The sequence below is a fragment of the Bombina bombina genome, chromosome 5 (genome assembly GCF_027579735.1).
Source record: "Bombina bombina isolate aBomBom1 chromosome 5, aBomBom1.pri, whole genome shotgun sequence".
Taxonomy (NCBI): Eukaryota; Metazoa; Chordata; class Amphibia; order Anura; family Bombinatoridae; genus Bombina; species Bombina bombina.
Genome location: NC_069503.1, coordinates 1,135,955,114 through 1,135,973,842, shown reverse-complemented (window position 1 = coordinate 1,135,973,842; position 18,729 = coordinate 1,135,955,114). Strand labels below are relative to the sequence as shown.

The following is an 18,729-nucleotide window of genomic DNA, read 5'->3' as shown; positions in this document are numbered from 1 at the left end:
AATCCTTAGTTGCTTGCAAATAGAATTTCAAAGCACGAACCACATCAAGATTGTGTAAAAGCCGTTCCTTCTTAGAAGCTGGATTAGGACACAGGGAAGGAACAATGATTTCCTGGTTAATGTTCTTATTAGAAACAACTTTAGGAAGAAAACCAGGTTTGGTACGCAAAACTACTTTATCTGCATGGAACACCAGGGCGAATTACACTGCAAAGCAGACAATTCTGAAACTCTTCGAGCAGAAGATATAGCTACCAAAAACAAAACTTTCCAAGATAATAACTTAATATCTATGGAATGTAAAGGTTCAAACGGAACCCCTTGAAGAACTGAAAAAACTAAATTTAGACTCCATGGAGGAGCCACAGGTTTATAGACAGGCTTGATTCTAACGCCTGTGCAAACGCTTGAACATCTGGTACTTCTGCCAGACGCTTATGTAAAAGGATAGACAGAGCGGATATCTGCCCCTTTAAGGAACTAGCTGATAAACCTTTCTCCAATCCTTCTTGGAGAAAAGACAATATCCTTGGAATCCTAATTTTACTCCACGAGTAACCCTTAGACTCACACCAACAAAGATATTTCCGCCATATCTTATGGTAAATTTTCCTGGTGACAGGTTTTCTAGCTTGGATCAGAGTATCTATGACTGATTCAGAGAACCCACGCTTGGATAGAATTAATCGTTCAATCTCCAAGCAGTCAGCTGCAGAGAAACTAGATTTGGATGCTTGAATGGACCCTGTATTAGAAGGTCCTGCCTCATTGGCAGTGTCCATGGTGGAACAGATGACATGTCCACTAGGTCTGCATACCAAGTCCTGCGTGGCCACGCAGGCGCTATCAGAATTACCGAGGCCTTCTCCTGTTTGATTGTGGCTATTAGCCGAGGGAGAAGGGGAAACGGTGGAAAGACATAGGCCAGATTGAAGGACCAAGGCGCTACTAGAGCATCTATCAATGCCGCCTTTAGGTCCCTGGACCTGGATCCGTAAAGAGGAAGTTTGGTGTTCTGACGGGACGCCATCAGATCCAACTCTGGAATGCCCCAAAGCTGAGTCAGCTGAGCAAATACCTCTGGGTGGAGTTCCCACTCCCCTGGGTGAAAAGTGTGACGACTTAGGAAATCCGCTTCCCAGTTGTCTACTCCTGGTATGTGAATTGCAGATAGGTGGCAAGAGTGATCCTCCGCCCACCTGATTATCTTGGTTACTTCCTTCATCGCTAAGGAACTCTTTGTTCCTCCCTGATGATTGATGTATGCTACAGTCGTGATGTTGTCTGACTGAAATCTGATGAACTTGGCCGCCGCTAGCTGAGGCCAAGCCTGGAGCGTATTGAATATCGCTCTCAGCTCCAAAATGTTTATCGGGAGAAGAGACTCTTCCCGAGACCATAGGCCCTGAGCTTTCAGGGAGCCCCAGACTGCGCCCCAGCCTAACAGACTGGTGTCGGTCGTTACGATGATCCACTCCGGTCTGCGGAAGCACATTTCCTGAGACAGGTGAACCTGAGACAACCACCAGAGAAGAGAATCTCTGGTTTTCTGGTCCAGTTGGATTTGAGGAGACAAATCTGCATAATCCCCATTCCACTGTTTGAGCATGCACAATTGCAGTGGCCTGAGATGAATTTGAGCAAAAGGGACTACGTCCATTGCTGCTACCATTAATCCGATTACCTCCATGCACTGAGCTACAGATAGCCGAGGAATGGAATGAAGAGCTCGGCAAGTGCTTAGAAGCTTTAACCTTCTGACCTCCGTCAGAAATATTTTCATTTCTACCGAGTCTATTAATGTTACCAGGAAGGGAACCCTTGTGAGCGGGAACAGAGAACTTTTTTCGGTGTTCACCTTCCACCCGTGAGACCTTAGAAAGGCCAGAACAATATCCGTATGAGCCTTGGCTCTGGGAAAAGACGACTGGTATGGTTGTGCGCTTGGCTAGTGTTGAAACTGCCCCCTCTACCTTAGGGACCGTCTGCCATGCGTCACGCCTCGGATCAGTTATGGGGAACATTTTCTTAAAGATGGGGGGGGGACAAAGGGTACACCTGGTCTCTCCCACTCCCTATCCACAATATCCGCCACCCTCTTCGGGATCGGAAACGCATCAGTGTATACAGGGACTTCTAGGTATTTGTCTATTTTACACAATTTCTCTGGGACCACCATGGGGTCGCAATCATCCAGCGTAGCTAATACCTCCTTAAGCAGCACGCGGAGGTGTTCCAGCTTAAATTTAAACGCTAAGGAATCTGATTCTGCCCGCTGAGAAACCTTTCCTGTATCAGAAATTTCTCCCTCGGACAGCACATCCCTCACCGACACTTCAGAGTGTTGTGAGGGTACAACAGATAAACCCTCCAAAGCTTCTGATTGTTCATACTCTGTTCTTAAAACCGAGCTATCGCGCTTTTTAGGAAAAACTGGCAGTTTGGATAAAAATGCCGCAAGGGAATTATCCATGACTGCTGCTAATTGTTGTAATGTAATAGGGGCCAATGCGCTAGAGGTACAAGGCATCGCTTGCGCGGGCGTAACTGGTGTCGACACATGGGGAGAGGAAGGTGGGCTATCCTCGTTACCTTCTGTCAAAGAATCATCTTGGACTACATTTTTAAGTGAAACAACGTGATCTTTAAAATGCATAGATACATTAGCACACTTAACACACAAATGTAAAGGGGGTTCCACCATGGCTACTAAACACATAGAGCAATGTTTATCTGTAGGCTCAGACATGTTAAACAGACTTAGACAGCACTCAAATACTGAAAAATACAATTTGAGAAAAAACGGTACTGTGCCTTTAAATAATAAAAAGCGCACACTTTTTTACTAAATCTTCAAAAATGATCTAATCTTTCTGAAATTTTTACCACACGATCTTAATGCTTTGGAATGATTGCACAGCAAATATCAAGTCAATTAACCCATTAATGCCCGAACCGGAGCAACCTAAAGCTGACAACCGGTTAGCAAACTACAGCACCATGCCACAGCAATCTGCTGTGGCCCTACCTTGCCCCTGGGGATTAGTTTGATGAGAAATAAGCCTCTATGAAGTCCTCAAATAGTCTTTGGACCCTCCACGTGAAGCTGCATGAAGCTGTCTGCAATATGAACTGCGCAACTGAGGCGCAAAATTTAGGCCCCCTCCCTCTCCACTCCGGAGTTGTGGGGCCTTCAAAACCCTAAATAGGTGTCTAAAATTCTGCCATGTGGAATAAAACCCCCAAAAAACACTCCAAAAGTGCTAAAAACTTGTATAATGATTATATTTTCACTACAAAATAATCGATTGCCCTTTAACAGTGTCCACCAGTCTTTGAGCCCTGTTAATTAAGCCTTCCTTCTATACTGAGTCTCAGAATATGGCTTACCTTCCCCACATGGGGATTCTTGTCAGTCTTCTAGCATTACTAAGTCTTGACTAGAAAAAGATGACTGAACATACCTTATAGCAGTTAAGCCTGCAAACTGTTCCCCCCAACTGAAGTTTTCTGGTACTCCTCAGTCCTATGTGGGAACAGCAGTGGATTTTAGTTACAACATGCTAAAATCATTTTCCTCTCAGCAGAATTCTTCATCACTTTCTGCTAGAGAGTAAATAGCACAAACTGGCACTATTTAAAAATAACAAACTTTTGATTGAAGAAATAAAAAACTACAAATCTAACACCACATTCACTTTACCCTCCTGTGGAGATGCTACTTGTTAGAGCGGCAAAAAGAATGACTGGGGGGGGCGGAGCCAGAGGGGGAGCTATATGGACAGCTCTGCTGTGTGTTCTCTTTGCCACTTCCTGTAGGGAATGAGAATATCCCACAAGTAAGGATGAATCCGTGGACTGGATACACCTTGCAAGATAAATCTTACTCAATTTATGTAAAAAATACCCTGATTATTTTCTTTATATTGTCAGGAAGGGACGATCACCCCAACCTGTGTAATATGTGCACGCTCACTGAGTCTGTGCTGACCGCTAGCGCAAGAGCTTCAGTTCATTGGTCAGAAAACGGATAGCTGTGTGTATGCCTTAGTGATTGTTTCATAGCTGCCTGTGTTTTTTCTGCGCGCCTTAGATAATAACAAGTATAGTAATATTATTTATTGGTGGATTTTATGAACATAAACTTGAGTGTTTTTATTAGCTATTATTATTATTAGCAGTAGGTCCCATGACCGGTTTGGTGCGCCGGCTACAAAGAGGGGCTTCGGTCACGGTGAGATCAAAAGATATAACAGAAAAATGTTTGCTAAAGTGTCTGTAATTTTCTGCAACACATTACAACCAATTACAGTTAAATAAACAATAAATAACAAAAAGATAAATAGGTTTTCTCCATATAAGGGGTTTTACTGTGCTTTTGAATGCACTTACGGAAATTTCACAAATGGATTGGAAAGGTTTTGAAAATTTTAAAAACCCTGCAAAAGTAAAAGACCCACTGGTTTATGTGCAGTAAGATCTGACCAAGGGCTGTGTCCCACCTGTTTTTAGACCTTTGATTGGATAGGTGGCTTGCGCCAGGAAGTTGGGGTCACTGAACATATCCTCCTCGTACACCACAAACCGCAGGAAGGCGAGTTCTGGGTTGTTGATGTCAAATACAAACTGCTTCATCGTCCACACGGGATTCAAACCGTTATCCGCTGGATGGGAAGAAAATAAAAGCACAGGTTAAGAAGGGATCACAGATTAAATATCAAGAAAAAGAAACACAGGGAAGGAATTATTACCATGCGATCTCTAAGATTATTTATACATTTATATCATAAAGACCATAAAATAAAATGTTACATCCAAATTCTTCTATATTTAAAGGGACAGTAAAGTCATAATTAGACATTCATAATTTAGACAGAGCATACCATTTTAATCAACTTTCCAATTTACTTCTATTATTTAATTTGCTTCCTTCTCTTGTTCGTCTTTGCTGAAAGGTTTATCTAGGAAAGCTCAGGAGCAGCACAGAACCTAGGTTCTAGCTGCTGATTGGTGGCTGCATATATATACCGATTGTCATTGGCTCAGCCATGCGTTCAATTAGAAACCAGTAGTGCAATGCTTCTCCTTGAACAAAGAATACCAAGAGAATGAAGCAAATTTGATAATAAAAGTAAACTGGAAAGCTGTTTAAAATTGTATGTTCTACCTAAATCATGAAAGAAAAATGTTGGGTTTCATGTCCCTTTAAAGGACACGAATGACTCCAGCTCGGTCTCTGAACTATAGGATTAGCTTTACAAGTGATGCATTACACCATAAAAGGGCAGACAATCAATAGTTAAACATTGCAGTGAACTAATAACTGTTTCACAAGTTGGTCATTGATCCTATATATTTATAATGAAACCCTCAATAACAACCAACAACACCACAATATTTCAGAGTTGGGTACTAAAGAGATGAACAGGCTGAGCTATCACTGGCATTGTTCTCTCTAAGACCAGAGTTTGTGAGTGGCCAAGCAGTGAAACAGTTCATTTATGGAACCGCACCCTGCACACTACACAATGCAGACAGCAAGGTATGAATCCCTTATTAACTGTTTCACTGCTGAGCCGCTCTCAAAATCTGGCCTTATAGGGAACATTGATCACTGTTGACATAAATGTGACACAATACTAAACGCTTGTTAAAGGGGCATGAAACACATTTTTTTTTCTTTCATGATTCAGATCATAGATAAACAGATAGATAGGTGATAGAAAGATAAAAGATAGATAGATACAGATAGATAGATAGATAGATAGATAGATAGATAGATAGATAGACACAGATAGATAGATTGATAGACAGATGATTGATAGGTAGATAGACAGACAGATATAGACTAATAGATAGATAGATAGATAGATAGATAGATAGATAGATAGATAGATAAATAGATAGATGATATTATTATTATTGGTTATTTATAGAGCGTCAACAGATTCTCCAGCGCTATAAACATAGGTGGTATACAAGGTAGTAATTATTGGGATCAAATGGGTAGAGGGCCCTGCCTAGAGTCGCAGCTTTTGTGAAGGTGATCTGCAAACAGTTGGGCTCTTAGGCTTACATGCTAAGGGGGCTTATGGTGGATAGCAATGGAGAAGGACTGGTATAGGTTGTATGCATCCCTGGTATAGGTTGTATGCATCCCTGAACAGTAGAGTCTTTAGGGAGTGCTTGAAGCTTTCAAAACTAGGGGACAGTCTTGTGGGGCGAGGCAGAGAGTTCCACAAGATGGGAGCCAGTCTGGAGAAGTCCTGTAAACGGGAGTGTGAGGAAGTAACCAGAGAGGAGAAGAATAGGAGGTCATGAGCAGGGTGAAGGGGATGGGAGGGAGAGTATCTGGAGACAAGGTCTGAGATGTAGGGGGGAGCAGTGCAGTTGAGGGCTTTGTATGTCAGAATGAGAATTTTGTGTTTGATCCTAGAGGCAAAAGGAAGCCAGTGAAGGAATTGACAGAGAGGTGCGGCAGATGAAGAGCGATGTGTAAGGAAGATAAGTCTAGCAGAGGCATTCATTATGGATTGTAAAGGAGCTAGACGGCAGCTAGGGAGACCAGAGAGGACAGGGTTGCAGTAGTCAAGGCGGGAAAGGATGAGAGAGTGGATTAAAATCTTAGTGTAAGGAAATGTCTAATTTTAGAGATGGTTTTAAGGTGGAAGCGGCAGGATTTAGCCTAGGCCTGAATGTGAGGAGTGAAAGAAAGATCTGAGTCAAGTGTGATGATAGATAGACAGACAGATATAGATAGATAGATGATAGATAGAGATAGATTAGACAGACATAGATGATAGATAGATAGATAGATAGATAGATAGATAGATCGATAGATAGATAGATAAATAGACAGATATATAAAGATGATAGACAGACAGATAGATATAGATCGATGAGACATATAGAGATAGATAGATGATAGATAGATAGACAGACATATAGAGATAGATGATAGATAGATAGATAGATATAGATTAGACAGACAAATACCCACAGAGATGGTTCTATAACGTTTGTGCACCAGGATAGTCTTTCCCTCTATTATACTCACCCACAACATCGCTCTTGTTTTTACTGTTGTCAAATTCAGAACCACAAACTTCCACTTCCACAAATGGGCACACAATGCTTCGGCCGTTCTTTGGAAGGTGACGGGCCCCCAGGATCTGTAGGATTAGAGTGGTCAGAACATCCACACTTATGATGCATCACAAACTACTGTTTTTGTCTATCTCTTCTGTCGGTTCTTAATGTGTTAAAATGACATTTAACTAGAAATGTTAGAGTTAAGAAAGTGCATTATTTACATGTCTGGGTTTTTTTTAAATGAAAAGATTAAAGGGCCATAAAACATTTAAGTTATTTTCTTTACTTGTAGTCCAGGCACATATCTCTTCAAAAGGCAGATGTCAAAAAAATGCAATGCATAGGGCTTGATGATCACAAGTTTGCAAACAAAAACAATAAGCCTTGCAGGGACAGTCTTCGTGCAGTAATTAAAGAAAATGGGCTGCCCCTGCGAGTGGCGAGATATCTCCCATAGAAATAATGAGAGCCAAATACAAATCAAAATACGCTGTTTTCAGTGCACTGTTCCTTAATATCGCTTTCATTTTTATATGCACAGGTTTTCCTTTCAGAGTACAGTAATTAGTATTTTGAATATTTTGATAAAAGTTCTCCACTTTTTAGGTTATGAAAAAACAGGGAAACCTGTAGGGCAGAAATGTTTACATAATTACGCAGGGATTTGAGAGACAAATGGAACGCACATGTTCAGCCCATTTAACGAAAATACAACAATTACAAATTGTATTTTGTATTTATAACTACTATTTATAACTACTATTAATAACTACTATTTATAACTACTATTTATAACTACTATTAATAACTACTATTTATAACTACTATTAATAACTACTATTTATAACTACTATTTATAACTACTATTAATAACTACTATTTATAACTACTATTAATAACTACTATTAATAACTACTATTTATAACTACTATTTATAACTACTATTAATAACTACTATTTATAACTACTATTAATAACTACTATTAATAACTACTATTAATAACTACTATTTATAACTACTATTTATAACTACTATTAATAACTACTATTTATAACTACTATTAATAACTACTATTTATAACTACTATTAATAACTACTATTAATAACTACTATTAATAACTACTATTTATAACTACTATTAATAACTACTATTTATAACTACGGATTTCTAAATGATTTTTGCGCATCCAGTGTACTAAATTTTTGATTTACGCTGTGCATATATAATACGATTTATTCCTGTGCAATTTGTATACAAATTTTACATTTTTGATAACTTTGGTGAACAATTTTATTATGATTTTTTTGATGCACCTTAACAATACAGTTTTTTCCTAAATATTGTTGTGTGACTGGTACAATTATTCATTTTGTAAGATTTTTAAGATTACGATTTTCATTGTGCACTTTTGTACGATATGAAAATGCAGCATACGCCCCTTAGCGAGACACCTTGTTTTCAGCGTAATCATTCCACCAGCGAAATAGAAGCTCTGGCGAGCATTCGTAAAGGGATACTTAACCCACATTTTTTCTTTTATGATTCAGATGGAGCATGCAATTTTAGGCAACTTTCTAATGTTTTCCTATTATCAAGATTTCTTTGTTCTCTTGCTATCTTTATTTGAAAAGCAGGAATGAAAGCTTAGGAGCTGGGTAGCGCTTGCTGATTGGTGGCTACATTTAAACAAGATGAGAAGTGTTTGTCAGACTACAGTATTGTTCCCAGTAAAGCACTAGTGAAGATAAAGCAAAGTCATTGGCCAACAATTGGAATATTTGCTCCACACTTGCCTGTAGCTGCACTGTGATTGGCTCCACTACTTTCAGGCTGTTCTTGTCAAATGGGTCAAAAAGTTCATCTCTCATGATGTCCGGCTGCAGGACGTAGCCGCTCTGCCCCCCCAACATGAAGAGGGCCTGGTTCAGCTGCATTGGTTTGTCTGGGAACATAACAACAGGAGATTAATAAGCTTTACGCCAAGCACAGAGATACGGATCTGATTTCCATACTGCATAAACAAAGTGATGGGGTTGGGATAGACTAAAATATTATCACTGTCATTCAAGAAGTCTTCATCTCACACACAGCAGAGCAGCGTCTTTTCATCAATTTAAGTCGTGGAAATAACAATCTGGTGTATATTGGGCCAGATCATGAGTGGAGCGCTATTTAGCGCTTTTGCTAGAGCACTAATTGTGCTAGAAGTAATCTTTTTGCGCTCATATTATGAGTTGAACATAAACAGCTTATTTCTAGCGCAATTAGAACATCGCACGCGCGGTAACCTATTCCCCCATAAAAGTCAATGGATAAAAAAAAGTGGAAAAAAACCTAACACCCTACTCGTGCGCTAACCCAAACTCATGTTATCATGTGCACTAACCCTACATGAAAATAGATATAAATATATATATATATATATATATAGGTATAGATATATATATTGTACCAAAATGCCATCAGATATATGTAGAAATATGTATTTATGAATAAATAGAACATATTCTTCTATGTGAAAAACTTTGGAATGTGAAATATTTATATATATATATATATATATATATATATATACATACATACATAGAGAGAGAGAGAGATAAATGATTATATATAGGTATAGGTATATACAGATATACAGTATCTCACAAAACCCCTCACATTTTTGAAAATATTTTATTATATATTTTCCTGTGACAACACTGAAGAAATGACACTTTGCTACAATGTAAAGTAATGAGTATACAGTCTGTATAACAGTATAAATTTGCTGTCCCCTCAAAATAACTCAACACACAGCCATTAATGTCTAAACCATTGGCAACAAAAGTGAGTTTACCCCTAAGTGGAAATGTCCAAATTGGGCCCAATTTGCCATTTTCCCTCCCCAGTGTCATGTGACTCATTAGTGTTACAAGGTGTCAGGTGTGAATGGGGAGCAGGTGTGTTAAATTTGGTGTTATCGCTCTCACACTCTCTCATACTGGTCACTGGAAGTTCAACATGGCACCTCATGGCAAATAACTCTCTGATGATCTGAAAAAAAGAATTGTTGCTCTACATAAACATGGCCTAGGCTATAAGAAGAGCAGCATGGTTGGCAAGATCATACAGCGGTTTCAAAGGACAGGTTCCACTCAGAACAGGCCTTGCCATGGTCGACAAAAGAAGTTGAGTGCACATGCTCATCGTCATATTCAGAGGTTGTCTTTGGGAAATAGATGTATGAGTGCTGCCAGCATTGCTGCAGAGGTTGAAGGGGTGGGGGGTCAGCCTGTCAATGCTCAGCCCATAAGCCGCACCATGCATCAAATTGGTCTGCATGGCTGTGGTCCCAGAAAGAAGCCTCTTCTAAAAATGATGCACAAGAGATCCCGCAAACAGTTTGCTGAAGACAAGCAGACTAAGGACATAGATTACTGGAACCAGGTCCTGTGGTCCAATAAGATAAACGTATTTGATTCAGATGGTGTCAAGTGTGTGTGGCGGCAACTAGGTGAGGAGTACAAAGACAAGTGTGTCTTGCCTACAGTCAAGCATGGTGGTGGAAGTGTCATGGTCTGGGCCTGCATGAGTGCTGCCAGCACTGGGGAGCTACAGTTCATTGAGGGAACCATGAATGCCAACATGTACTGTGACATACTGAAGCAGAGTATGATCCCCTCCCTTCAGAGACTGGGCTGCAGGGCAGGATTCCAACATGATAAAGACCCCAAACACACCTACAAGACAGCCACTGCCTTGCTAAAGAAGCTGAGGGTAAAGGTGATGGACTGGCCAAGCATGTCTCCAGACCTAAACCCTATTGAGCATCTGTGGGGCATCCTCAAACGGAAGGTGGGGGAGCGCAAGGTCTCTTTCATCCACCAGCTCTGTGATGTCGTCATGGAGGAGTGGAAGAGGACTCCAGTGGCAACCTGTACAGCTCTGGTGAACTGGTGAACTCCATGCCCAAGAGGGTTAATAATGGTGGCCACACAAAATATTAACACATTGGGCCCAATTTGGACATTTCCACTTAGGGGTGTACTCACTTTTGTTGCCAACGGTTTAGACATTAATGGATGTGTGTTGAGTTATTTTGAGGGGACAGCATATTTACACTGTTATACAGGCTGTACACTCATTACTTTACATTGTAGCAAACTGTAATTTCTTCAGTGTTGTCACATGAAAAGATATAATAAAATATTTACAAAAATGTGAGGGGTTTACTCACTTTTGTGAGATACTGTATATAGAAATATCTATTTAGAAATACATACAACATATTCTGCTATGTGCAGAACATTGGAATGTGAAATATTTACAGTAAATACACTTTATTAAATATGAATATTGCATAAATATGCTTTTACTTGTTTTCATCTTCTTAACTGATAAAGGCTCCAATGCACTTCTATTTATGTCTATATATGTGTACATATGAAATAAAGTAAAAAACTTTCAGCAGTCAACCATGAGTGTATCAAAAACGTAGTGCTTTATTCCAGGATAAAACAACAGGACAAGCAGTAAAAAATTCAGAACATAGTCTGACCGGTTTCGGCCTCACTGACCGTAATCATAGACATATGTATTAATGTGTTTATATGTGTACATATGTATTTATGTGTTTATATGTGTATATATGTCTGTAAATACATATATACACATGTAAATACATATATACACATATAAATACATATATACACATGTAAATACATATATACACATATAAATACATATACACATATAAATACATATATACACATGTAAATACATATATACACATATAAATACATATATACACATGTAAATACATGAATACACATATAAATACATATATACACATATAAATACATGTATACACATATAAATACATATATACACATATAAATACATATACACATATAAATACATTTATACACATGTAAATACATATATATACATGTAAATACATATATACACATATAAATACATATATACACATGTAAATATATATATATACACATATCAATACATATATACACATATAAATACATATATACACATGTAAATACATATATACACATATACACATATAAATACATATATACACACATGTAAATACATATATACACATATCAATACATATACACACATATCAATACATATATACACATGTAAATACATATATACACATGTAAATACATATATACATATATACACATATATACACATGTAAATACATACATACACACATACATACACATATAAATACATATACACACATATAAATACATATATACACATATAAATACATATATACACATGTAAATACATATAAATACATATATACACAACATATATACACATGTAAATACATATATACACATATCAATACATATATACACATATCAATACATATATACACATATCAATACATATATACACACATATCAATACATATATACACATATCAATACATATATACACATTTAAATACATATATACACATGTAAATACATATATACACATGTAAATACATATATACACATATAAATATATATATACACATGTAAATACATATATACACACATGTAAATACATATATACACATATAAATTCATATATACACATGTAAATACATATATACACATATCAATACATATATACACATATAATACATATGTACACACATATATAGGTATATATATATATATATATATATATACACACACACACACACACACACACACACATACCTATACATCTTTAGACATGTATATTTATGTATCTGTAGTCTGACCGGTTTCGGCCTCACTGACCGTAATCATAGACATATGTATTTATGTGTTTATATGTGTACATATGTATTTATGTGTTTATATGTGTATATATGTCTGTAAATACATATATACACATGTAAATACATATATACACATGTAAATACATATATACACATATAAATACATATATACACATGTAAATACATATATACACATATAAATACATATACACATATAAATACATATATACACATGTAAATACATATATACACATATAAATACATATACACATGTAAATACATGAATACACATATAAATACATATATACACATATAAATACATGTATACACATATAAATACATATATACACATATAAATACATATACACATATAAATACATTTATACACATGTAAATACATATATACACATGTAAATACATATATACACATATAAATACATATATACACATGTAAATACATATACTGTATACACATGTAAATACATATAAATACATATATACACAACATATATACACATGTAAATATATATATATATATACACATATCAATACATATATACACATATAAATACATATATACACATGTAAATACATATATACACATATACACATATAAATACATATATACACACATGTAAATACATATATACACATATCAATACATATATACACATATCAATACATATATACACATGTAAATACATATATACACATGTAAATACATATATACACATATACACATATATACACATATATACACATGTAAATACATACATACACATATAAATACATATATACACATATAAATACATATAAATACATATATACACATGTAAATACATATAAATACATATATACACATGTAAATACATATATACACATATCAATACATATATACACATATCAATACATCTATACACACATATCAATACATATATACACATATCAATACATATATACACATATCAATACATATATACACATTTAAATACATATATACACATGTAAATACATATATACACATGTAAATACATATATACACATATAAATACATATATACACATGTAAATACATATATACACACATGTAAATACATATATACACATATAAATTCATATATACACATGTAAATACATATATACACATATCAATACATATATACATACACATATAAGTACATATGTACACACATATATAGGCATATATATATATATATATATACATACACAAACAAACATACCTATACATCTTTAGACATGTATATTTATGTATCTCAATGATTAAGCCTTTTGCCTGCCTTTTTATTCTAATACCAGAGATCTCATATCTTTGAGCCCTTATAACTTTTATGTGCAATTGTTTTTTTCTACAATAATTTTTATTAGATGTTGTTATTATGAGGGTAACTGTACTTTCTATTGTATTTTTATGTGTTTTGTGACACTTTTTTGACCACAACTTTGAGCGTTAGCTTTTAACTTGTAATACGAGTGCAATTTAACCTGCACGGAAACGATCATGAAAACCTAATGTCGCTTGAGCTCAAACGTTTGCTCTCCACTCCACACCTGGCCCATAATATACAGATTTGTCTATAGTCCCTTAATACAGTTATAAGGACACTGCGCGTAGCCTTAGGGTATTTTATGGACATTTTTTATCAATAAAACTCTCAACTGGACATTTACATGGGATGAAGTAAATTTGTGTTTTTCTATAAACCAACCCCACCATATCTAGTGTTATACCTGGTGTTTGAAAGTTCAGTGCCACTAGCTGGCTGCCGCAGATCCACATGGGCAGTGGGTCATAGTTGGAGGAGTCCAGACGCTGCCCTTTGGGGTAGACTCTGCTCAGCTGGCGCCGGTTGTACTGAAGGAATTTCTTTCCTTTGCTACGGTTTGCGTACTTCTCAGCCTTGGTCTCAGGGAACGATGACATGTCTCTGTGACAAGCTTTTTCTGTTCCAATTTCTAAAACACATGAAGTACAGTTAACCATTTATCTGCTGTATGCTACTGTTTGTACAAAGTGCTCCCTATTCTATGTATAGTAAGTGTTAATTGTCTGCCATACTACCTGCTATAAAAACAAATAAACTAAGGAATGTGTCCTGCCTAGGAATACACCGCTGATCTGAAATACTGCAAATAAATTGTGAGATGGACGCAAGCAATGGAAACAAATATATGTCCATTTATATTATATATGCTGTTATATTGTTTTCTAAATCACACAGTTTTATTAATACAAACTGCAGATCTAATTATGGCTTATAGGAACAACTTATAAAACACCACGTGACATCTTCATGTGAGGAATTCTTATTGACTGGAACCATATTCTTTATTCTAACATAATCTTCTGATGTCAGCAGAGATATGATAGGGCTGTAGGGTGTGGAACAGATTAAACAACAAATCTGATCACATACTTTCCTCGTCAAAAGGTACCGGGCGACAATACACGACCAGCTCTGACAGCTCTAGGGCGATCTTCTTCCTTCGTTCCATTATCTTCCCTTCTTGCATCTACAGGAAAAAACAGACTTATTTCCAGGAAACTGATTGGCTGTTGCAGCTATCTAGTGCTGGGATATATTTCAATTTATTAACAAAAAGACAGGAAAAAGGAGGGGGAACAAAAAGAACAAGTTTATAATATATACTATAACATTACAATAGAAAATGTTTCATTAAAACACACAAATATGGGATTCTGAGTAGGTCTGGTGCTGTTCTTCTGCAATTGCTGCCCATTCACCACGATACTAGACAGACAGGTTCTCTGTCTGGGAACTTTGTTAGCCCGGAAAATTATAAACTGCTTTGTACCTGCTATGTTTTTATGATACTCCATATTAAAGGGATATTCCATTTTTTTATTTTATTTTTAACATTTAATAAATGCTAAGTTTTGTAGAAGGATACTTGGTACGTTCCTGTTGATTTCTTAGCCAGTTAAAGTTCTAAGTATGTAAAGCCCCTAAGATTAGGGTCCTTGATCCTGAATGTGACTCCATGCTGTTTGGGAGCAGAACTTCAGAATTGCTCCAGGTGGTATCTCTTATCACAAAAGGGCTGGACTGGCAAAGGGCTGTTTGTTTGGTTTGAGCCTCAAAGAGATCCAGCGTCCCGGCATTACAGTTAGCAAAAGGTCGAGTAGGCAGTCGACTTCAATACAGCACAAATGAGTTTTATTGCCCTTCTAGTTTTCCACATTACAATGTACTTCACATAGCAAAATGTGTTCTATTCTATTTATTCATAAATGCATATTTATATAAATATATATATATATATATATATATATATATATCTAAAATGTATTTTTGTTCATTATATCTATCTATCTATCTATATATACAGGGAGTGCAGAATTATTAGGCAAATTAGTATTTTGACCACATCATCCTCTTTATGCATGTTGTCTTACTCCAAGCTGTATAGGCTCGAAAGCCTACTACCAATTAAGCATATTAGGTGATGTGCATCTCTGTAATGAGAAGGGGTGTGGTCTAATTACATCAACACCCTATATCAGGTGTGCATAATTATTAGGCAACTTCCTTTCCTTTGGCAAAATGGGTCAAAAGAAGGACTTGACAGGCTCAGAAAAGTAAAAAATAGTGAGATATCTTGCAGAGGGATGCAGCACTCTTAAAATTGCAAAGCTTCTGAAGCGTGATCATCGAACAATCAAGCGTTCCATTCAAAATAGTCAACAGGGTCGCAAGAAGCGTGTGGAAAAACCAAGGCGCAAAATAACTGCCCATGAACTGAGAAAAGTCAAGCGTGCAGCTGCCAAGATGCCACTTGCCACCAGTTTGGCCATATTTCAGAGCTGCAACATCACTGGAGTGCCCAAAAGTACAAGGTGTGCAATACTCAGAGACATGGCCAAGGTAAGAAAGGCTGAAAGACGACCACCACTGAACAAGACACACAAGCTGAAACGTCAAGACTGGGCCAAGAAATATCTCAAGACTGATTTTTCTAAGGTTTTATGGACTGATGAAATGACAGTGAGTCTTGATGGGCCAGATGGATGGGCCCGTGGCTGGATTGGTAAAGGGCAGAGAGCTCCAGTCCGACTCAGACGCCAGCAAGGTGGAGGTGGAGTACTGGTTTGGGCTGGTATCATCAAAGATGAGCTTGTGGGGCCTTTTCGGGATGAGGATGGAGTCAAGCTCAACTCCCAGTCCTACTGCCAGTTTCTGGAAGACACCTTCTTCAAGCAGTGGTACAGGAAGAAGTCTGCATCCTTCAAGAAAAACATGATTTTCATGCAGGACAATGCTCCATCACACGCGTCCAAGTACTCCACAGCGTGGCTGGCAAGAAAGGGTATAAAAGAAGAAAATCTAATGACATGGCCTCCTTGTTCACCTGATCTGAACCCCATTGAGAACCTGTGGTCCATCATCAAATGTGAGATTTACAAGGAGGGAAAACAGTACACCTCTCTGAACAGTGTCTGGGAGGCTGTGGTTGCTGCTGCACGCAATGTTGATGGTGAACAGATCAAAACACTGACAGAATCCATGGATGGCAGGCTTTTGAGTGTCCTTGCAAAGAAAGGTGGCTATATTGGTCACTGATTTGTTTTTGTTTTGTTTTTGAATGTCAGAAATGTATATTTGTGAATGTTGAGATGTTATATTGGTTTCACTGGTAAAAATAAATAATTGAAATGGGTATATATTTGTTTTTTGTTAAGTTGCCTAATAATTATGCACAGTAATAGTCACCTGCACACACAGATATCCCCCTAAAATAGCTATAACTAAAAACAAACTAAAAACTACTTCCAAAAATATTCAGCTTTGATATTAATGAGTTTTTTGGGTTCATTGAGAACATGGTTGTTGTTCAATAATAAAATTAATCCTCAAAAATACAATAGAAAAACAAAAAAGGCGAGGCTGGGCAAGCAGAATTTTTTTTAAAACTTAACGTTTATTGCCAAAAAGGAAAGTTGATAAAATGCAATGGTAGCATGCAGTATGGGTCAGAATGAGCCTGAGCAGCAGCAATCTTACATGTTTCGGCTCCTGCCTTACTCATAGACTGTGCTACTCAAAGCTCACAGGCCCCTTAAATTACAAAATCACTCTGACATCATATGCAGCAATCAATAAGTTAACCCCTACCTCACCATGAAAGAAAGAAAGTGTAGGAATTGAAATTACATCAATAACAAGACATATATTGTAGACAAATTATTATAGCCTATTGAACATTTTGTAATACTATGTAACAGTATAAATAACTATTCATAATATATAATATTAAGTTCCCCACAGTTTGGATGCAAAGTAAATAATACTGATCCTAGGTTGTTACTACAACTCTAATATATCAAAATAGATATGTATGGGTAAACAAATGAGGCTAAAAATGAACAGTCTATCAAGTTCACACTTACTTAAGCAAATACTGACTATCTTGGGAGAAACAAAACATAGGCTATAGTTATAGCCTATACAACTTGCCTAATAATTCTGCACTCCCTGTATATACACACACAAACACAACAACATTTAAAATTAGGGGGAGGCAAAAAGTGAGTTTAAAATCCTCCACTACGCACAAAATATATAATAAATAACTAATTGTGAAGTTCATTAACAAATATAGACAGGCCAGAAGGCTTGTTTTTCCCACTGAAAACCTCTGAATTACATTGTTTCCCATGCAGCAAAGGATTCTCGGTAAGATATAAAAATGAGGTTTACAACGACACACTTTTTTAACTTCAAGTCTGCTTTTACGCAGACTCCCTTTACGCCAAAGCATCACTGTTCACACAGCTTATAAGCCTAGCTAGGGTTAGTGCAGTGATTCAGAACCATCCCAGGACAGA

At 36.7% G+C, this 18,729-nt stretch overlaps 1 protein-coding gene across 1 annotated transcript in view; it reads right to left on the bottom strand.

Moving 5' to 3' along the window:
* Positions 1-18,729, bottom strand: part of LOC128661186 (1-phosphatidylinositol 4,5-bisphosphate phosphodiesterase gamma-1-like) — a 370,915-nt gene that overhangs the window by 31,230 nt on the left and 320,956 nt on the right. Inside the window, 5 exon segments of the mRNA XM_053715427.1 lie at positions 4,503-4,664; positions 7,058-7,172; positions 8,888-9,036; positions 14,613-14,837; positions 15,299-15,395. Of these exon segments, the coding sequence (XP_053571402.1) occupies positions 4,503-4,664; positions 7,058-7,172; positions 8,888-9,036; positions 14,613-14,837; positions 15,299-15,395 (748 nt within the window).